Source organism: Pristiophorus japonicus, chromosome 1, assembly GCF_044704955.1.
Source record: "Pristiophorus japonicus isolate sPriJap1 chromosome 1, sPriJap1.hap1, whole genome shotgun sequence".
NCBI classification, from domain to species: Eukaryota; Metazoa; Chordata; class Chondrichthyes; family Pristiophoridae; genus Pristiophorus; species Pristiophorus japonicus.
In genome coordinates this window covers 247,873,651-247,896,112 of record NC_091977.1, presented here as the reverse complement: position 1 = coordinate 247,896,112, position 22,462 = coordinate 247,873,651, and the positions used below count along the sequence as shown (strand labels likewise).

The 22,462-nt window shown below is 43.6% G+C and overlaps 1 protein-coding gene across 1 annotated transcript; it reads right to left on the bottom strand.

Annotated features, from left to right (window-relative positions):
• Positions 1–6,990: 6,990 nt before the first annotated feature.
• On the bottom strand, positions 6,991–22,011 carry LOC139245437 (neuronal acetylcholine receptor subunit alpha-3-like). The gene is made up of 6 exons (XM_070871170.1): positions 21,951–22,011; positions 21,636–21,775; positions 21,464–21,508; positions 12,755–12,864; positions 11,631–12,633; positions 6,991–7,113 (listed from the first exon to the last, which is right to left on the bottom strand). Exons 1-6 carry the CDS (start codon positions 22,009–22,011, stop codon positions 6,991–6,993), a joined length of 1,482 nt encoding a protein of 493 aa, XP_070727271.1.
• Positions 22,012–22,462: the final 451 nt, after the last annotated feature.

Genomic DNA, 22,462 nt, shown 5'->3' with positions numbered 1-22,462 from the left:
TTGGGAGTGTAAAGGAGGGGAAGGTGAAGCATGGGGATCGCCTTCCGAGTCAGAAGGAATTGCTTCCTCCTGACCCGCTTGTGTGCCGGTGTTTGCGGTCTGCGGCATCACGTCACGCTCAGGTGCAGCACCGTGTCCCGCCAACAATGCATGCCGCAAGGCATTGGTGGCGATGGTCTGCTGATGCATCTCCTCGAGCGACTGTTGTGATACCCAGGAGAAGGTCTCCGTGAAGACCACAAACACCTGGAGATGGTCGCGACTTATCGCGATGGTCTCCTCGCACAGTTGAGCCAAGCCATCCATGTGATCGGCCAGAGTGGGCATGTGCTCTACTCGCTGACTCAACCTCCATGGGGTCTGCGAGGGCACTAATGCTCACCTTGGCGCTGACAGTTGCACGTTGCTTGGTCCCGCTGCTTCTTCCGTCGAAGATGCCAAAGTAATGGCTGCAGGTCCCACTGGTGATTCCTGCTGAGGCAGAGGGATACTAGGCGCATCCTCCTCAGTTTCCACTTCCTCCTCCTCCGCCTCCTCCTCAGGCTTAGTGGTATCTTCCTCCTCCTCCTCCTCACCCATGGCAATGCCCACCAGCAATGGTGCAGGTTCAGGTTTAGGTCTGCCCATTGGTGTTGTGGGTATTGTGGGTCCTGCAAAACACCATTGAGCTTATTGCATTTATTAGAGCAGAAGGGTACACATTCTTGCACTGCCCTGGCATATGAAGGAGGAGCATCACTGCTGCAATAAATGAGACCAATAGACATTACATAACAATGCATCATATGTTAGTACATATGGTAGTACATCTATGCGGAATTGAGTAACACAGAGTTGTGGAGGCAGGATTAGTCTGAGATATACAGATTGATTAAGAGGATCGTACATTTGTATATTGTAATGGAATGACGTTACATTACTTTAACACTGCTTGACACATTACTCACGTGACACATCAGAGGGCTCGGCAGATCCATGGGAGGTGGCCGCTCGACTGTGGCTTCCCACCGGAGCCGCAGCACGCTCCTCAATCTCACTTAAAGGCTGTAAGGCAGCTGAGCCCCCTCCTGTGCACCTCTGCTGTGCTTGGTTGTTCGATACCTTCCTCTGCAAAAGTTGCAAAGTGCATGGCATAAGCTCTATAGTATAGGTACCATCATGGAAAGACATTTTAACAGTTATAACAAGTCTTGGGGATAGGAGCTAATAATTGACATGAACATATCTCTCTCTAATAGAATCTCCATTAAGGTCTGTAATGTCAGGAGCTAATGTACAAAAGTGTCCCACTGTGTACAAAATATATTTCAATCCAGGAGATAAGTAAAATTATAATTACAATGTTCATCAATACAATGTAAAATCGGTACTTACTCTTGCTGAGGCAACCAGGCTGTTCCAATGCTTACAGCATTGGTCGGACCCCCTCGCCTCGTTGGATGCCACAGAGATGATGTCTGAGATCTCCATCCATATTTTACGGTACGCCCGAGGTGGGGGTTTCCCATTGCTACCCTGGGTTAACTCGCCCCACCTTGCATAAACCTCCTGAACAAAGGCCTCGTTCGTCTCATCTGAAAAAGGTTTGGCCCTTTTGTGAGCCTCCTCCACACTCTCAGACAAGGATGACATCTTTAGAATATTGTAGAATATAATTTCAGTATTTACATTTTGAAATTTTGTACTGACGTTCTTAAATTTTATCAACTGGCTTCTAATTCTGTTCGTTTTGGATTTTAAGTCACTTTTCTATCTTTCTACTCTCTCACTCACCCCATTGCTTTCTCTCTCCTCCTTCACACTCTCTCTCTCTCTCTCCCCATCACAAACGGCCTTCTGCGCATGTGTGGATGACCCCTGACCTCCTGAAACGCGGGAAAAGCTGGCAACCGGAAAAAAAAATCACATGCGCAGAAGGCCGTTGCTAAGGAAGCTTTTGACTTCCACATCGCTGGCCGTTCGCTGGGGACACATAACATTGCTGACCTTTTGCATTGCCCATTTCACATCGCTGGCCTATCGCCGAGTGGAAAATCATGATCCAAAAAATGGGCGATATTCCAGCGATCGGTAAGGCTGAGACATCGAACATCGCTGGAACATCGCCCATTTTTTGGCCGATAGACAGCAAAGTGGAAAGTCTAGCCCCTTGCTGTTATCTATTTGCAAATTACTGTAGATAAGCCCATCTCTACCCAGATCAATACTATTATATAAACTTATTGTTGTGCTGCAAAATCATTGGAGGGAACACAAGCAAAAACACTGATCTTATTAATTAATTGCAGGTATATATTTTGTCGTCTTCTTATGTGTATGCCATGTGCTTATGTACACCTGAATTAATGTCTACAGTGGTTCCTTTTGCGCTCCCCATCCGGTAGCAGTATCACTGTAGGAAGGTGGTCTGTTGATTCTGGACCTTCATAAGGAATGTTGGAGAATTCAGTGCCACTCCTGCATAGTAGAGTATCAAGATAAGGAATGCCTCAAACATTTGCTACAGAGTTCTCTGACTTTCAGTGTGTCACCACAAGAAATGTGGGCAGAGCTGCATGATATCAGGAACAAGTTACTAGTATGAGTACCAATATCCTGCCACTGATAATGAGCTTCTTCTCATGACTGTGACTGATCTGTCTGAGAATAAATAATGTGCACCTTTGAACTGAGTAAAATTGTTGACTGTATTCCTTCTCCAAAAGGATCTAACCCTAATGGCAGATATTCCTGGATGGTACATCCTGTGTCACAGAGCAGCAAGCTTCCATTACAGAGTAGTCCTCCTAGGTTTCCCAGTCTCTTAGTCAATGAGACTTCCGCTTCAACCAATTGTTGGTGTAGTACATGATGAGTGTCAAAGATTGAAGTACTCTGAAATGCAGATATTCGGTTCACACATGTAGGTCTCTAATCTGCCCAATCTTTATTTTATTATAGTGTGCATTGCAACTGTTACATTGTGGTACTAATCATCCATTAGCTGCAGTTTGAATGTGCAGTTTGCCACTAATTTTTGTCTTTGTTCTATCTAATAGCAGTTGCTTTATGTCTTTCGGTGTGGAATTATGCCTGAATGAACCAGATTGTTCTGTGGACAAAAGACAGAGCTACATAGTATTTAGTTATGACAGTCTAAAGTATTCTCATGTGTATTCATAAAATATACAGCTCTTATTGCAGAACACTTAATATTAAGTTAGGCGCAAAGTAAAGGATACAGTAAAAAGACAGATGTGCTTATTTCTGATTGGCTTTCCATTATCACATGACCTATTGCTGATTGGTCCCCTTGGAGGATAACCCACACCCTGAAGTATATCTGGAATGTGTAACTGGAACCGCCCAGCCCAAGTTCTGACTGACTTTGCAAGGTGTAATTTGATCCATTCTGACTTCAGAAGCCAGAAAGGATATATCTCCACCAACCAAGCAAAAGCCTCCCAAGTTTCAGCCTTACCCCAGCGCAAGTGCTGTCTCACCCAGCTGATGGTCCTTATCCCAGCGCAAGTGCATGACCTTACCCACCCCCCCCCCCACCCCCCCCCCCCCCCACCATAGATGGGGCATTGTGTGTGGGTCACGGATTGTTAACAGGCTTATTTGATATAAAGTGAATAGTGACAATGTCGTGACTTCTGGATTTTATCCACTCCAACGATGTACCTTGGAACACACGGACTGAGCTTTTTGAGAAATCGGGAGGAGGTTGGAAGAACATGATCCATCTTTCCTGAGTTCTCTCTCTCCCTTCCACTCTCTCTCCCCCCACCCCCCCATGTCTCTCTCTCCCTGCCGTCTCTCTCTTCCCTTCCTGTATCTTTCTCTCTCACACCATGTCTCTCTCTTTACCCCGCCCGTGTCTCTCTCGTCCCCCGTGTGTCTCTTTCTCCCCTCCCATGTCTATCTCTATCCCTCCCCGGGATTTTCATTTGCTCAGCCAGCCTTGCACCCTAAAAGAGGTGTGGAACACATCCCTTAGCACGCCGCTTCACACACAGGGCACTGCTGATAAATTTTGTGGATGGTGACGCAAACCATTTCCCGGCGCAAAATTTACCGCTCCGCCCGGGTTAACGCAACAGAGGCGCAATCGAATTTTCACCCCTATAAGTTTTGGCATACAGATGCACAAAAGTCTTAATACATAGATTGCTTTTATAAATCTGAATCAATACTTTCAGAATAGTTTTTTGTCTGACATTTTGTTCTCCTTGTTCTGAACTCCGGCCTTTCATTCCATACACACGTGTTTAAAGTAATAAAGCTATTTTAATGTTCACTCCATTGCGCACTTCACATTCATATTATTCTGACTCACATAGTTTAAAAAATCATTTTCCCAAGATTTAAGAAACATATTTCTGAGGTTCAATCGATGTTTGTGAATTCACAACAATGTATGAATTGCCTGAAAAAACTATCAGCTCCAATCTCATCCCCTTATTCTTGCTTGAGTTTCTATGTCTTCAGTCCAACATCAGTTGGTCTTTTTTCCCCATTTTTTTTAAACCAGTACCATTGGTCTGTATGTACATTGACCTAATACTGAATCCAAAAGGAGTATTTATGAGCTCAAGCATGCAACTGTATTGCTTTAATGAGACGTATATCCTTTAAAGGCTGCTGAGTAGCAGAATAGAACATAATAAGAACATAAGAAATAAGATTAGAAGGCCATACGGCCCCTCGAGCCTGCTCCGCCATTTAATAAGATCATGGCTGATCTGATCATGGACTCAGCTCGACTTCCCTGCCCGCTCCCCATAACCCCTTATCTTTTAAGAAACTGCCTATTTCTGTCTTAAATTTATTCAATGTCCCAGCTTCCACAGTTCTCTGAGGCAGCAAATTCCACAGATTTACAACCCTATGAGAAGACATTTCTCCTCATCTCTGTTTTAAATGGGCGGCCCCTTATTCTAAGATCATGCCCTCTAGTTCTAGTCTCCCCATCAGTGGAAACATCCTCTCTGCATCCACCTTGTCAAGCCCCTCATAATCTTATGTGTTTCCGTAAGATCACCTCTCATTCTTCTGAATCCTCTCTTTGCAACATCTATAATCCATAAACAGAGGAACGAATCAAACCATCTTTCTTATTGTCATTTAGTATTCAGCTGCTTAACATATCCTTTATCCATTGCACAATTCATGGTCAGCCATGAGCATTACAACATTACAACAATGACTACACTTCAAAAGTACTTCATTGGTTGTAAAGCGCTTTGGGACATCTTGAGGCTGTGAATGATATAAATGCAAATCTTTTCTTTTCTATATGTGATCACATTTACACAATAACTCATGACAATTGTTGTGTTATGAGTTGTTATGCTGCAAAAATAAAGTTACTCTCCAAGGGGCTCAGGTGCCAAATGCACTGTCCAGTGACAAACTGAGCTATGCAGATCAGGCAGTTTCCAGTCTTGATCATTTAGTTCAGTTGGTTGATCACAGCCTGGTTCTTGTCAGGGTGAAACATTTGGCCTCAGCTCCACAACTAAGGAGAGGGGAAATACAACCAGGTTTCCCTAGCCTGGTCCAACTCAAGCTGAAAAGTGCATATGTCAGTTAAGAACATGCTTGACTGTGAAGCCTTCCAGAATCAAATAGCCTACAGATCCTCATAGTCTAGGTGCATGCATGAAGAATGATCACTTGGGCAAAATACAGGAGAGCTTCTGGTACTCATAGAATCATGACCTAGTGATGACAGGAAAGGAGGGGAAAAGATTGCAAAACAGCATTTGAAAATAAAGTAGACTAGGTAATAATTGTATTTCAGATCTAATACATTCAATGTGCATTATATAAAAATGTTGTAATGGTTGGAACCAACATTGCCAGCCACTTATTTTAATATCAGTGATCTTTAATAGTCCCATTTTTTGCAGTTGCTGTATATTGGAATCCATTCATTTTCTTCTCTAATCTATATCCTTTCACAAACATGCTTTTAAAATTACCTGTTGTTCTAAGTACTTTGGAGAAAGACATTCAATATGGTTTATCTACAATCTTTTTTAAATGTACACGTCAACAAATAAAAAAAATCTTTAAAAGTAGTTATTGGAAGAGAAGTACAATAAGGACAGATACAATCCACAATATGATTTCATGGTTGATACAGTTTTAAATGTTAACGGGGTGCATTTTTAATGAGGTAATCATTACATGACTCACAATATAGGAACATTGAACATGATGTACAGGTTGAACCCCCCTTATCTGGAACGCTTAGGACCTGGCCTGTACTGAATGAGGGCTATTTCCGGATAAGGGGAGGTCACGTGTTTTCAGCTGAGTCAGTCAGTCTCAGCTCACATTGGAGACCAAACTATTCTAGAGTTCTAGAGTTAGGATATTCTCAGAATCTATGGAATGGTTAGCTGATCCAAAATATTAAAAAGGTAAGTACTTTGAAAACATTTACGAACAATTTTTATTGGAAATTCCATCAGTGTGGTGTTGGCGGGCTGTCGGGCCCCGAGGTGTTGGTGGGCCCCGAGGTGTCGGAGGGCCCCGAGGTGTGGGAGGGCCCCAAGGTGTCGGTGGCAAAGTTGGGTAAATTTATTTTACATTGATATTTTTCGAGGATTTGTGGTAAGTTTATTGTGGGTCTGTAAGTGTAAATAGGCAAGTTTTTTTTTTATTGATATTTTTTGAGGATTTTAATCAGCCGTGTTGTGTGCCACCCAGCGGCCAGGAATGGCTCTGAACGAGGGGTGGTTCCATATAAGGGAGTTCCGGATAAAGGAGGTTCAACCTGTACTAGTATTATGATACAGTATTATGTAATACAGATGATTTATGGTTTCATACATAAATGGTCACAGGAACAGTGATTTGCTGACAGTCAATCTTTGTACGGTATCAAGGATGGAGATTCCAATGGAGTCATTCTTTGCTTTTTAATGTTGACATGCTATGTTCGACATGTATGACTTGACATACAACACTGGTATGATATACAAATATACACTATGTTTACTCTGCAGCCATCAGTGGCTGGAGAAACAATCCCGCAGTTCCCAGAACACAAACTAACACAAATACCCACAGGAATATCCTATCAATTACCAAAGCCACATATTTCCAATCATCTTCCACCTGCAAAACACAAACAGAGTATAGTATTACCTACCCACTTATTTCAAATATAGATAGTTAATAACCCCCCTATGCTTAGCTTTTGAGTTTTAGAAATGAAACAGAAGGCTTGGGACAGGATAAGGTGATTTATAGAATAATGGAAAAACCCAAAGCATCAAAATATATAGGGAGAATTTTTGTGTAATGTTATTGTTGAAAATAACCTAATATGACTGAAGCTCCACATCCAAAGTCTTATCTGGTGACATTCTCCAAGACATGATATAACCAGATATTAAAGAAACAAATGAGTAAATTGCAAACAAATTTGCATCAGTCAAGTATTTTAAAGTGTAGTCACTGTTGTAATGTAGATAAACACAGCAAAATGCCACAAACAGCAATGAGATAAATGACCAGAAATAATCTGGTTTTGGTGGCGGTGATTTAGAGATAGATATTGGCTAGGACTGTGAGAACTCCCCTGCTCTTCTCTGAATAGTGCCATGGGATCTTTTACCACCCAAGAGAGGGATTGGGCAGCTGAAAGACAACACCTCTGAAAGTGCAGTATTCCCTCAGTACTGCACGGGAGTGTCAGCCAATATTTAACTCTCAACCACCGCCACCAAAAACTGATTGTTTCAGCGTCATTTATCTCATGCTCAGGTCCCTGGAGTGGGGCTTGACTCACATGCTTCCTGTTAGTTTGTCTTACAAAAGTGGAAGTTATATTCTAGGAAAGGGACTGCAGTTATACTTCAGGTTTAAGAATGGTGAGAGTGACCAAACTGAATTATCTGGTTCTCTAGTCAGGGGGGAAAGTATGGTTCTATGCATGTGTACTTAAATCCACATCCAGCGTTCTTTTGACTGGTCTCTGGCTGGTAATGTTGGAAAAGAACTAATGGGATCATGAGGAGAGAGACCGTTCTTAAAAGAGATACAGTGGATCTTTACAAACATATAGGATGTGCTTTTTAAAGTTGAAAGGTTGACTTACCACCTGTGCAGTTAGACTGCAAATAGTGACAAACTAAAGTGATGGGAGTGGGTACCTTCTCTGGGAATTACATAGTCCAACAAAATAGAATCATAGAAACTTACAGCACAGAAGGAGGCCATTTCAGCCCATCGTGTCCGCACTGGCCGACAAAGAGCAATCCAGCCTAATCCCACTTTCCAGCTCTTGGTCCGTAGCCCAATGGGTTACAGCACTTCAAGTGCACATCCAATGTGGTGAGGGCTTCTGCCTCTACCACCCTTTCAGGCAGTGAGTTCCAGACCCCCACCACACTCTGGATGAAGAAATTTCCCCTCAAATCCCCTCTAAACCTCCCACCAATTACTTTAAATCTATGTCCCCTGGTTGTTGACCCCTCTGCTAAGGGAAATAGGTCCTTCCTATTCACTCTATCTAGGCCCCTCATAATTTTATACACCTCAGTAAGGTCTCCCCTCAGCCTCCTCTGTTCCAAAGAAAACAACTCCAGTCTATCCAATCTTTCCTCAGTCCAGGCAACATCCTCGTAAATCTCCTCTGTACCCTCTCCAATGCAATTATGTCCTTCCTGTAATGCGGTGACCAGCACTGCATGCAGTACTCTAGCTATGGCCTAACCAGTGTTTTATACAGTTCAAGCATAACCTCCCTGCTCTTGTATTCTATGCCTCGGCCAATAAAGCAAGTATTCCGTATGCCTTTTTAACCACCATATCTACCTGGCCTGCTACCTTCAGAGATCTGTGGAAAGAAATTGCTGAAGTGTTGCTGGTTCGGCTGCAACTGAGTGGCAGAAAACGTTTGCACTTAAACAAGATGTGCAGCGCAGCTCCACTGCTAACTTTAAAATAATCGCATCATGTAACCACATGACTAACTTTTTGGAAATGGGATTTAATTTGTCGATGGATTTGAAAAAGAACCTCAACATCAATCCCTCTGTGCTGGCGCTATGAAAGCCTTTGTCAGCTGCCATCCGTAAAGTTGTTGCTCGCTAATTGCTCTGCAATTTACTGTCTGGTTGTGCAACTCTGACATGCTGAAATTTGACTGATTAATTGTGCCATCTCTTGGTTTGATCAGACTTATTCATAGATACCACTGTTCGCAATCAACTGCAAAGTGACTCTAAGGATAATATTGAGCTGCATTTAATTGGGTACTTTAGTGGGTGAACCAAACAAAGCAGTTCAGTTCTCCATGCTCTTTTCTTATTAATGACAGATTCTTATTAAATGTAGAGAACCCAATAAACCCAATGTTTAGATGAAAAACACAAGAAAGAAAACTAGAATTGCCCACATATTCTTTTTTATTTAAATCCAAGTGTCCTATTCCCATTGCCTGAAATAAATGTGCAGAAGTTAACTACTGAAGGCCTTTTATACTGCAATGCTTGAAAAGATGTCAGCCTTGGCTCAGTAGTAGGTAGCATTCCCGCCTCAGTCACTAGGTTGTGGGTTCAAAACCCACTCCGGAGTCTTGAGTGCATAATCTAGACTGGCATGTCAACATGCTTTAAACTCTGTCCGGGAGACCTTAAACCCTGTCTGCTCTCCTAGGTGGACATAAAAGATCCCACAGCACTATTTGAAGAAGAACAGGGGTGTTCTCCCCAGTGTCCTGACCAACATTTATCCCTCAATCAACATCACCGAAACAGATTATCTGATCAATTAACTCACCGCTGTTTATCGTATCTTGCTGTGTGCAAATTGCTGCTGTGTTTCCCTACTTTACAACAGTAACTACACTTCAGAAGTAATTCATTGGCTGTAAAGTGCTTTGGAACGCCCTCTGGTCATAAAAGGTGCTATAAAAATGCAAGCTCTTTCTTTAAAAGGTACAGAAAATGCACGATGCAAATAGATCACAATATCTTAAGAATTATTTTAAGCACGGTTAATGGGAAACTATGTTTATATAACTTGTATGTGTTTAAAAGTAGGAAGGGATAGTAAGATGTTAATCTCTTGTGCCATTTTCACTGTTTACCTTATTGTTCATCTGAATGATTAGTATTATTAGTCATTGGGCTGTGACACTCCCATCCGCAACAGCAAAACACCCCCAGCTCCAACCTAATAGTGCTTGTAACATTTTGTTTTTTCTTGGTGACATCCAATAATTAAATAGACCTCATAATACTTCATACAAAACGAGCTAGCTCGCCCACATTAACCCTGTGAGAACCGGGCTTGTCAGTATTTGAATTAGTGAACAATCAGTACATTTCACAGAAAGGGACATTGATAGCAGGACTTATAGAACAAGAAGAAAATGACCTGAGTTCATAACAACATTTGCCAAGAATAAGATATAAATACAAAAATATAAAATAATAATAAAAATATAAATTAAATAAGCATAAGAAATAAACACATTAAGATACAAAACTGTAAATACAGAGAGTGGTTTGTGGATGTTTGGGGATGATTAATGCAGTTGTAATTTAATCCCTCCATTCTGATGATGACATAAATCACCAACGTAAAACTGCAGTGGGTTATAGATATCTGTGTGCATTTGAGAGTGGATTTGGCACTAAGGGGAGATTGCAAAAGACCATTTGCAAGGAGGTAATTCTATTATCCATCGATATTAAAATTACTCACCAATTGGTCACATTATTTTGACACACATTGCTTTTTTCTTCAAGTAATTTGTCTTTTTTCTGCCCCTTTGGTTGAATTTTGAATTGGGTAAATGGAATCCTTTACAGGTACTTGAGGCTTTGGTACTTCCTATTGGAATAATAGGAACTCGGGCGATGTGTGATTGTCTTTCTGCCTGGAAAAAATTCATTTTTATTTCTTCCTCATTAGTCAATGAGAACACATTCTAGCTGGGATATGCAAGTTTCTGTACATTAAAATCTGTCTAAAATGTTAACGTTTCTGTAAGCAACACTGGAGTGATATTGACCGAAGACTGTAAGAGGTGTATGATGATATGGGCAATGTCAAGGGACATTGTCAAAGTTTGACAGCAAGGTGCAATGGGGCATTTAGTGTACAATCTGGTCTCCATATTATAAATAGGATATAGAGGCACTGTAGTAGGTGAGAAAAAGATTTACAAGGATGATACTAGAACTGAGAGGTTATACCTATCAGGAAAGATTAATAGGCTTAGGAGTGGCCTGATAGAGGTCTTCAAGATTATGAAAGGGTTTGATGAGGTAGATGTAGAGAAAATATTTCCACTTGTGGGGGAGACCAAAACTAGCGGCCATAATTATAAGATAGTCACTAATAAATCCAGTAGGGAATTCAGAAGAAACTTATTTACACAGAGAGTGGTTAGAATGTGGATCATGCTACCACAAAGAGTAGTTGAGGTGAATAGCATAGATGCATTTAAGGGGAACCTAAACACCGGCATGAACGAGTTGGGCCAAATGGCCTGTTTCTGTGCTGTACATTCAGTGTAATTCTATGTAACTTGCAGCAAAGAAGCTAAATAGCAGGGCTGTTAAGATTACAGTACTAGACCTTATTGCTCGCCCATTAAACGGATGCACTCTACCTACCTCTTTGGCTGCATTCTGGCTCTTTGTGTTTTCTGCAATGTACTTGATACTCTCTATAGCCTGTCGGATTTCAGGGGAAAGAACCGAGACACCCAGCAGAGTCTCGAGTGACTGAGGACTGATGTGTTGGCTCAGGTTACAGGAAGCACCATCACTGGGCTCTTTGCAATACTGGCAGGGGCATTTTGTCTGGTCTTTGGCAAACCTGAAGTCATCGTATTCCAGATAGTTGGTACAGTCTGTTTGGGGACAGTTAGCCTTCGTTCGCCTGCTCCTCGACTTTTCAGCTTGCTTTTCATCTAAGGGCCTTCTCATCAACATCACTCTGGGTAAGAAGTGCAGGAAGACCCTCCGCACCCACTCTGGCATGATGTGAGTGGTTGGAGTTCGATAGTGGACATTCAGGACAAAGACTGTTATAACGATAGAGAGAGTTACGAAGATCATTGTAAATAAGAGGTACTCGCCAATCAAAGGAATCACCAGAGAGGTGGAAGGGATGGTTTCAGTGATAACAAGCAGAAATACCGTCAAGGAGAGAAGGACAGATATACATAGAGTGACCTTCTCCCCACAGTCAGAGGGCAGATAAAAGACTAGAACAGTCAAAAAGGAGATTAAGAGACAGGGGATGATCAGGTTGATGGTGTAAAACAAGGGCAGTCTTCGTATGTAGAATGAATATGTGATGTCCTGATAAATCTCTTCACAGCAGTTGTACTTGATGTCATGCTTGTATCCAGGAGCATCGATGATCTCCCATTCACCACTCTCCCAAAAGTCTTTCAGATTTACTTTGGACCCTATGATGGCTAGGTCAATCTTGGCTTTATCATGGGTCCAGGATCCAAATTTCATTGAACAGTTCTGATAGTCAAAAGGAAAATAGGTGATGTCCATTGGACAGGAGCTTTTAAAAATAGCAGGAGGTATCCAGGTCACGGTGCCGTCATACTTGAGTATCGCTTTAGTTTTGTCTTCAACTTGGAAATCCCCGACTGCACTGCAAAGACCAAGGGTCCAAAAGTAATCAGTGCACCTAGAAAACATCTAGAGAAACAGTGATTAAATACTCCCATCAGAATAAAGCATCATCGCCCGTTTAATGGTCATATGGAACTCACTTGTTATACAGTACAATGTCTGGTTTCCAGATCTTGTCAGACGGAACTCTGATGTATTCGATCCCATCATAATCTACTAGGTTCCATCGCAATTTGTAATCGTTCCAGATCTGTTAGAAGGACCCAGGGAAGAATGGAAATGTTGAGTTCGATGTAAATATATGCACAGTTGTTTTATCAACATTAGAAGTATTTATTAGGCATGGCCCACTATTAATTTACTGGAATGTTTTAAGACTAAAGTTACTCTATCATACGCACAATGGAGTCAGTGAACTCATAAAAAGACCGCAATAATCCCGAAAATCCATAATCCAGTTTTACAGGTGGTTCTAATTGTATCATTTTAACATTAATAAAACGGTGATAGTAAATACTATAATAATCAGTAAAATAGTTACGCTCCCGAAGAGGAGGAAAGCTTTCTGAAGGGGATTGACAGGGTTGGTGCTGAGAGGTTGTTTCCCCTGGCTGGAGTGTCTAGAACTAGGGGGCACAGTCTAAGGATAAGGGGTAGGCCATTTAAGACAGGGATGAGGAGGGGTTTCTTCACTCAAAGGGTTGTGAATCTTTGGAATTATCTGCTCCAGTGGGCTGTGGATGCAGAGTCTCTGAATATATTCAAGGCTGATATAGATAGATTTTTGGAGTCTAGGGGAATCAAGGGATATGGAGAACAGGCGGGAAAGTCGAGTTGAAGTCGATGATCAGCCATGATCTTATTGAAGGGCAGAGAAGGCACGAGGGGCCGTATGGCCTATTCCTGCTCCTATTTCTTACGTTTTTAAAGCAAGACTTTGCATCTGCAGTATCATGGTCCAGCATGTTTTAATAATGCCACTTGTGGCTGGAAAGATGACATTCTGCAGATTTCTGGGTAGTGAGCATGGAAGATCCAACAACAGGTTTTTGAGATATTTAAATCATTAACTTGTCTAACTGATGCAGCTTCTACACAATTGGAGAAGTCGAACTGAATGGGACAGTCCCATAGATCTCAAGATATTATCTACTGTTGTAATTGTCCCTTTGAATGTGGGGTGGGAGATGTGCAAATGTCATACAAGTGATGTTCTGATTCTCATTGTAAATCCCCACCATTACCCATAATATACTAACTGCTCAGGGTCTTTCAGATCGACCAATCTTTAAAAACCTACACCCAGGAATCATTGACAATAATTTAAATTGTCTTCAATGTTTCCTGATTGCAGACCAAGACTACATCTAGTGTGCATTTATAACTGTACCAAGTGAACTGATAGCTGTAAGATATTTGCTTCAAGGGTTCTTGCTTAAGAATTAATAGCAACACATAGCTTTAAAAAACTAGTTGGTTTATTAACAAAGGTTTAACAATCACACTACACATTACTAGTTCATCCACTAGGCTCATAACTGCATACCTCATCATGGATGACCTAAACCCAACTGACTGGTGTTTTATTGAGTCTTGTGAATATCACATGATTGTCTAAGCCACTCACAATGCAACAGCTCTGCAAACCTGTGAATATACTGACAGGTACATACATTACACTAGGGAATTGCTCCGCAGTTGCGTTGGGTTTGCAGAGCCAATTTACACTGACTCTTCCGCAACCTGATACTTACTTCCTGGTTTTAATCATCCCAAAGTCTGTTGAATTGATTCCGCAATGACTCGGATTATATGCATATATGACAGTGTTGCATTTCCGAATGGCAGAACACGTTTCGTACAATACGCAAGACCAACTTTTCATCAAATTCCCAATTTTATTTGCTGTGCTCCTTCTCCACTGTGAATTCTGGAAACCAAACTGCAGAAGATCGCGTTGGAACTTGCAGTTGAGATGTGAAGCAAGCAGCTCCCTGGGTTGTTTTGTAACATCAGATATCCCACTGTGATAGCTGGTCTCAATCTTTGTATAGCACATACCAACTTCAACACAACACAGCAGCAACTGGTGTATTGCAATGCATGTGTGTAAATGCTTTCCTTATAAGATAATAAGAAATAGGAGCAGAAGTAGGCCATACGGCCCCTCGAGCCTGCTCCGCCATTTAATACGATCATGGCTGATCCGATCATGGACTCAGGTCCATTTCTCTGCCCGCTCTCCATTACCCTTTATTCCCTTAAACTGCACTGCCAATCCAAAACCAGTAGCTGTAGAGTTTGAAAGCACGGGCAAGACGACCCAAATGACACTGCGGATGATCACTTTCCCCCTCTCACCAGCAGGGAACACAGTGGATCATAGAATCACAGAATGGTTACAGCACAGAAGGAGGCCATTCGGCCATTCGAGCCTATGCCAGCTCTCTGCAAGAGCACTTCAGCTAGTCCCATTCCACTACCATTTCCCTGTAACCCAGCAATTTTTTTTCTTTCATTTACTTATCCAATTCGCTTTTGAAAGCCGTGATTGAGTCTGCCTCCACCACCCTTTCAGGTAGTGCATTCCAGATCCTAACCAGTCACTGCATAAAAAAGTTCTTCCTTATGTCCCCATTTGGTTCTTCTGCCAGATACCTTAAATCTGTGTCTTCTGGTTCTCAACTCCTCTTCCAATGAGAACAGTTGCTTTCTATCTGCTCTCTATCTAGTCTGTCTAGACTGATAATGATTTTGAACACCTATGTCAGATCTCCTCTCAACCTTCTCTGCTCTAAGGAGAACAACCCCAGCTACTCCAGTCTATCCATGTAACTGAAGTCCCTCATCCCTGGAACCACACTCATTGGCTCCCGGTTAAGCAAAGCCTCGATTTTAGAATTCTCATCCTTATTTTCAAATCTCTCCATGGCCTCGCCCCTCCCTATCTCTTTAATCACCTCCAGCCCCACAAGCCCCCCACCCCCATCCTGAGATATCTGCACTCCTCTAATTCCTCTAATTCTGGCCTCTTGTGCATCCCTGATTTTAATCCCTCCACCATTGGTGGCCCTGCCTTCAGATGCCAAGGCCTTAATGCTCTAGCATTCCCTCCCTAAGCCTCTCTTCCTCTCCACTTCTCTTTCCTCATTTAAGACACTCCTTAAAACCTACCTCTTTGATCAAGCTTTTGGGCATCTGTGCTAATATCTCATTATGTGGCTTGGTGTCAAATTTTGTTTGATATCGCTGCTGTGAAGTGCCTTGGGATGTTTTACTATGTTAAAGGCGCTATATATGTTACGCTCATAATAAAGTGATGCAACTGAGTGCTGTATACAATGAGTAAGTGTGACCTTAGCTCCTTTATTTAAACTCCAGAGTGTTGGTACAGCATTAGAGGCCTGCTTATATACAGTGCTCCCAAGGGATGCTGGGATCCCTTGGGACTCCAACAGATAAGCCCTCTGGTGGTGGTATGATATAGATTGCCAAGGGTTACATACATAACATCACTCCCTCCCAAAGTCAATAGTACACTTATTTACAGGGTGAGACGATCTGGGGCTTTTCGCTCCCTTGTCGATTGTCTCAGTATGAATGCAGGTGTGGGTGAGTTGGTTGGTTCTTCACTGGGCTGCTGTGCAGCTGGCTTTGCTGGGCTGCTGGGGATGGTGAGTTCAGCTTCGTGGTCAACCGTGATGTTGGTTGCCACTTGTGTGTGTGTTGGAGGGTTGAAGTTGGTAGTGTCCTCTTCGGGTTGCTCGTGGCTGTTTGCGAACCGCAATTTGGTTTGGTCCAAATGCTTTCTGTATGTTAGTCCATTGGCCAGTTTGACCTGAAACACCCTACTCCCTTCTTTGGCTATGACAGTGCCAGAAAGCCATTTGGGACCATGTCCATAGTTGAGTACAAATACAGGGTAATTGACTTAAATATTGCATGACAAGTTTGCGCGATCATGGTACATGCTTTGTTAATGCCGTCTGCCCTCGACGTGATCATGGAGATCAGGATGGGCAAGAGAGCCTTGTTTTGAGCGCTCTTTTCATGAGCATCTCGGCTAGGGGAGCCCCGGTGAGCGAGTGGAGTCTGGTGCAGTAGCTGAGCAGGACTCGGGACAGGCGGGTCTGCAGGGAGCCTTCCGACACGCGTCTCAAGCTTTGCTTGATGGTTTGGACTGCCCGTTCTGCCTGGCCGTTAGATGTGGGCTTGAACGGGGCAGATGTGACGTGCTTGATCCCATTGCGGGTCATGAATTCCTTGAATTCAGCACTGGTGAAACACAGCCTACTGTCGCTGACAAGGACATCAGGCAGGGCGTGCGTGGCAAACATGGCTCGTAGGCTTTCGATGGTGGCAGTGGACGTGCTTACAGACATTATTACACATTCAATACATTTTGAGTAAGTATCCACAACAACCAAAAACATTTTGCCTAGAAATGGGCCCGCAAAGTCAACGTGGATCCTAGACCACATTTTGGAGGGCCATGACTACAAACTTAGCGGTGCCTCTCTGGGTACATTGCTCAGTTGAGAGCAAGTGTTGCATTGGCGCACGCAAGACTCCAAATCTGAGTTAATGCCGGGCCACCACACATGGGATCTGGCTATGGCTTTCATCATTACTATGCCTGGGTGGGTGCTGTGTAGGTCATGAATTAACATTTCTCTGCCTTTCTTGGGCAAAACCACACGATCACCCCACAAAAAACAGTTCGCCTGTATGGACATTTCGTCTTTGCGCCGCTGGAACGGCTTGACCTCTTCATGCATCTCTGCTGGGATGCTGGACCAGCTCCCATGGAGGACACAGTTTTTTTTACCAGGGACAGTAAAGAATCCTGGCTGATCCAGGTCCTGATCTGGCAGGCCGTAATGGGTGACTTTTTGGTTTCGAATGCATCAATCACCAAGAGCAAGTGCGCAGGCTGTGCCATTTCCACCCCGGTGGTGGGCAATGGTAGCCGACTGAGAGCATCAGCACAGTTCTCTGTGCCTGGTCTGTGGCGGATTACATAGTTGTATGCAGACAGCGTGAGCACCCATCTTTGGATGTGGGCAGAGGCATTGGTATTTATACCTTTGCTCTCTAAGAATAGCGATATGAGCGGCTTATGGTCAGTTTCTAGCTCAAACTTGAGACCAAACAGATACTGGTGCATTTTTTTCACCCCGTAAACGCATGCAATAGCTTCTTTTTCAATCATGCTGTAAGCCCTTTCGGCTTTAGACAAACTCCTGGACGCATCGGCGACCAATTGCAATATTTCCGATTTGTTAGCCTGTTGTGACACAAACTCGACCCTGTATGACGACATATCGCAAGCTAGCACTAATCGTTTACATTGGTTATACAGAACAAGCAGTTTGTTGGAACATAACAGATTTCTGGCTTTCTCAAAAGCAGCCTCTTGTGATTTCCCCCATACCCAGTTGCCTCCGTTGCGCAGTAGCACATGTACGGGTTGTGGCAAGATGCTTAACCCGGGTAGGAAATTACCAAAATAGTTGAGGAGTCCCAGGAACGACCGCAGCTCCGTCACGTTCTGTGGTCTCGGCGCGATATTGATGGCCTCCGTCTTGGCGTCGGTGGGTCTCATGCTGTCTCCTGCGATTCTTCTCCCCAAGAGGGCGCCCTCTGGCATCAGGAAAACATACTTTGAGCGTTTTAACCTGAGTCCCACGCGATCTAGCCGACTTAGAACCTCTTCGAGGTTCTGCAAGTATCCGATGGTGCCCTGACCTGTGACCAATATATCGACCTGGAAAACCACGGTGCGCGGAACAGACTTTAGCAGGCTCTCCAGGTTCCATTGGAAAATTGCCACGGCCGATCGAATCCCAAACGGGCATCTATTGTAGATGAACAGACCTTTGTGCGTGTTGAGGCCTTTCGATGATTCCTCCAGCTCCTGCGTCATGTAGGCCGAGGTCAGATACAACTTGGTGAATGTCTTTTCTCCAGCCAGGATCGCAAATAGGTCGTCTGCCTTGGGTAATGGGTACTGGTCCTGTAGCGAAAAACGGTTAATCGTTACTTTATAGTCCCCACAACTTCTGACCGTGCCATCGCCTTTGAGGACTGGAACAATCGGACTGGCCCACTCGTTGAACTCCACCAGCGTGATGATGCCTTCTCACTGCAGCCTGTCCAGCTCAATTTCCACTTTCTCTCACATCATATATGGCACCGCCCGTGCCTTAAGGTGATGGGCCGTTTACCGGGAACCAAGTGGATCTGCACCTTAGCCCCCGAGAAACTTCCAATGCCTGGTTCAAACAACGACAGGAACTTGCTCAGAACTTGGGCACGTGAGGCATCATCGATGGACGAAAGCGCTCGGATGTCGTCCCAGTTCCAGCGGATTTTTCCCAGCCAGCTTCTGCCGAACAGTGTGGGGCCATCTCTTGGTACAATCCATAGTGGGAGTTCGTGCACTGCTCCATCATAGGAGACTTCTACTTCTGCATTGCCAATAACAGGGATCAGCTCCTTGGCGTAAGTTCTTAGCTTGGTATGAATGGGGCTAAGCTTGGGCCTGCATGCCTTGTTGCACCACAGCCTGTCAAAGGCCTTTTTGCTCATGATAGACTGACTCGCACCCGTATCCAGTTCCATGGATACTGGAATTCCGTTCAGTTCAACTTTTAACATGATCGGTGGACATTTCGTGGTGCAGGTGTATACCCCGTACACTTCTGCCTCCTCGGTTCGAGTCTCTAGTTCAGCCTGATCCACTATGGATCGATCTTCCTCTGCAACGTGGTGGTTTGCAGGGTTTGCAGCTCATCTGCACATTCGCTGGAGGTGTCCCATTGTTCCACAGCCTTTGCACGCATAGTGTTTGAAGCAGCATTGATGGATTCGATGATCAACTCCGCAGCACCAACAAGGTGTTAACTGCCTTGCATTAACGATTGATGGTGGACTCTGGGTCATCTGAGCTCATGCAGCTGCCGGTGTGTACGTTCTGCCATATGCATTCCTGCCTGAAAACGACATTACTTTGTGTACAGTACTAGCCGAAACCTTTTTATGCTGCGAAATTTGTTTGGTGTTGTCGCTGGTGGACATAAATGTCTGGGCTATTGTTATGGCTTTGCTCAGATTCGGTGTTTCAATAGTCAATAGTTTGCGAAGGATAACCTCATGGCCAATGCCAAGCACAAAAAGGTCTCTTAGCATTTGCTAAAGGAATCCATCGAATTCGCAATGTCCTGCAAGGTGCCTTAGTTCGGCGACGTAGCTCGCCACTTCCTGGCTTTCAGACCGTTGACATATGTAGAACCGATACCTTGCCATCAATACACTTTCCTCGGATTTAGGTGCTCCCGGACCAGTGTACACAGTTCTTCATAGGATTTGGTTGTTGGTTTCACCGGAGCTAGAAGATTCTTCATGAGGCCATCGGTTGTTGCCCCACAGACAATAAGGAGGATTGCCCTTCGTTTGGCATCGTTCTCGTCCCCTTCCAGCTCCTTGGCCACGAAGTATTGGTCGAATCGCTCCACGAAGGCCTCCCAATCGTCTCCTTCTGAGAATTTCTCCAGGATACCAACAGTTCTTTGCATTTTTGCGTGGTTGTTCGTTATCTTGTCGCCAACTGTTACGCTCATAATAAAATGATGCAACTGAGTACTGCATACACTGAGTAAGTGTGACTACTGCATACAATGAGTAAGTGTGACCTTAGCTCCTTTATTTAAACTCCAGAGTGTTGGTACAGCATGGGAGACCCGCTTATATACAGTGCTCCCAAGGGATGCTGGGATCCCTTGGGACTCCAACAGGTAGGCCCTCTAGTGGTGGTATGATACAGGTTGCCAAGGGTTACATACATAACAATATAAATGCAAGTTATTGTTATTGTATTTTTTCAAAGAGTGATATTTGTTTGTAATAGTCTACCAGTAAAGTTAACAGAGGTAGAAAACGCTGGTTATTTAAAGTACAATCCTGTGTTATGATGGCAGAGTTAATGCATTAGAGCAAAGTTCAATGGAATGATCTTCTCTATCATTGACTTTTTTCTCATTGTATCATATAGGCCCTCTTTCCTTCGTACGTTCGTCATAGAATCATACAGCACAGAAGGAGGCCATTCGGTCCATCATGCCTGTGCCAGCTCTTTGAAAGAGCTATGCAATTAGTCCCACTCCGGGCTCTTTCTCCACAGCAGTGTTTTTTTTTACTCTGAATCATATTCGCTCTGAATCATCTGTTGTAGCTTTTAAAATTGCTTTGTTTCAAAGAGCCTCCCTCAAAACAAAATGCCCGTTCTGGTACTGAGTCTGGTGTTCCCAGATTGAACTGTTATAGTGCAGTGAACCAGACACAATGCTTTTATAAATCCTGTTCTTTAAGTAATTAAAGAGGATCAGATTTTCTGTTGCTGCTAATTCAATGCACATAACAAAGTACACTCTTTTGCTTTTGTTAATCACGGTGGACTGTGATGAAATTAAGGGCTAGAAGGGAATCAAGTTCCCAGAGACTGGAAGCAAATTGCAGAAATTGCAGCTAGCCCTGATTTTATGTCAGTGAGAAACTAGATTAGTTGACCATATACAAACCGCAATGTTACAGTTGTTGCACGAGATAAGCGTTTATTACCAAATAAGGACTTGCATTTATATAGCGCCTTTTACGACCACTGAACATCTCAAAGCGCTTTACGGCCAATGAAGTACTTTTTTGAAGTGTTGTAATGTAGGAAATGCTGCAGCCAATCTACGCACAGCAAGCTCCCACAAACAGCAATGTGATAATGACCAGATAAGTCTGCTTTTTAGTGATGTTTCAGAAGAGCATTGCTTATGTACAGTGTACCTGGCACAACTTACATGCCGCAGCCAAAGATTTGTCTCCATTATTTGGTTGACTTCGTCCTGCCAGAGAGATGATTGAAATGAAACGAATTACACTTTAAAAATGACAGCACCGTCCATAAACACAGGTGCAATTGAGTTCTAATATATAAATACATAGAGGCGCACTCGTAGTCTTTCCCCTTACCACTTTGATCAGCTGAGACATAGAGACCTCGAACTGTACTGTGACCGGGTCAGAAACATTCTCTACCGGCCTGATGTATCGATTATATCGGCGGAATATCCTCCGGAATAGTCGGTCTTCTGCTTTGGAGGAACAGCAACCTGCACACACACAAAAAATACATTTGCAAGCAAAGGGCGCAGAATATAAATTGCACCGTATCTCACTCACTGTAATCTACAGTATCAACAACATGTGTAATCATTCGGTTTTAGACTAATAATTATGCTCGCAATCTCTATTTTTTGATTGTGATTAAATAAATGGTGCCCTTACCGTGTATAAATAAGGGCAAAACAAGCATGATTAATGGATGCGGTTTCCGAACAGTTGTCATCTGTGCCCCTTGTGTGCTGCTTTGGATTGAAGTTGAGTTGCTGGAGGCAGTTCTGCTCAGAAGGGACGCTCACCCGGACTCTTCGGTGGGGCGAAGACGGACACAAAGCTCCGGGCTGTGCTCCACACCTTCAGATTTGAGTGCAGCCGAGAGCTCCTCGCCTCCTGTCAGTCATCCTCAAGGTACCCCGCCCGCGCTCCTCCCATAGCGCCAGCCCACTGCAGGCTGCAGGGCTGAATAGGATAAGAGCTTCACACTAACACACACACAACACACAGCACTATCGACCTGTGGGTCAGCAACTCGCCACCATTCTGCTTGGGCAGATATGGGCTGGAATTTCCTGTCATATCTATTACATCTGGAAATTCATACCAGCCTGGTGGTGCAATCTGGAAGTTGCCCCCGAAATATGCCCATTCTGCCGATGTCAAATTACGCTCGTTCTCCT

Bases quoted from the DNA above. Each gene is read 5' to 3' on its own strand.
- LOC139245437 (XM_070871170.1), bottom strand. From the start codon at position 22,011: ATGACAACTGTTCGGAAACCGCATCCATTAATCATGCTTGTTTTGCCC. The intron at 21,776-21,950 runs GTAAGGGCACCA...GTGTGTGTGCAG, and splicing joins TTTGCCCTTATTTATACACG to GTTGCTGTTCCTCCAAAGCA. The intron at 12,634-12,754 runs GTGAGTTCCATA...TGGTCTTTGCAG, and splicing joins GACATTGTACTGTATAACAA to TGCAGTCGGGGATTTCCAAG.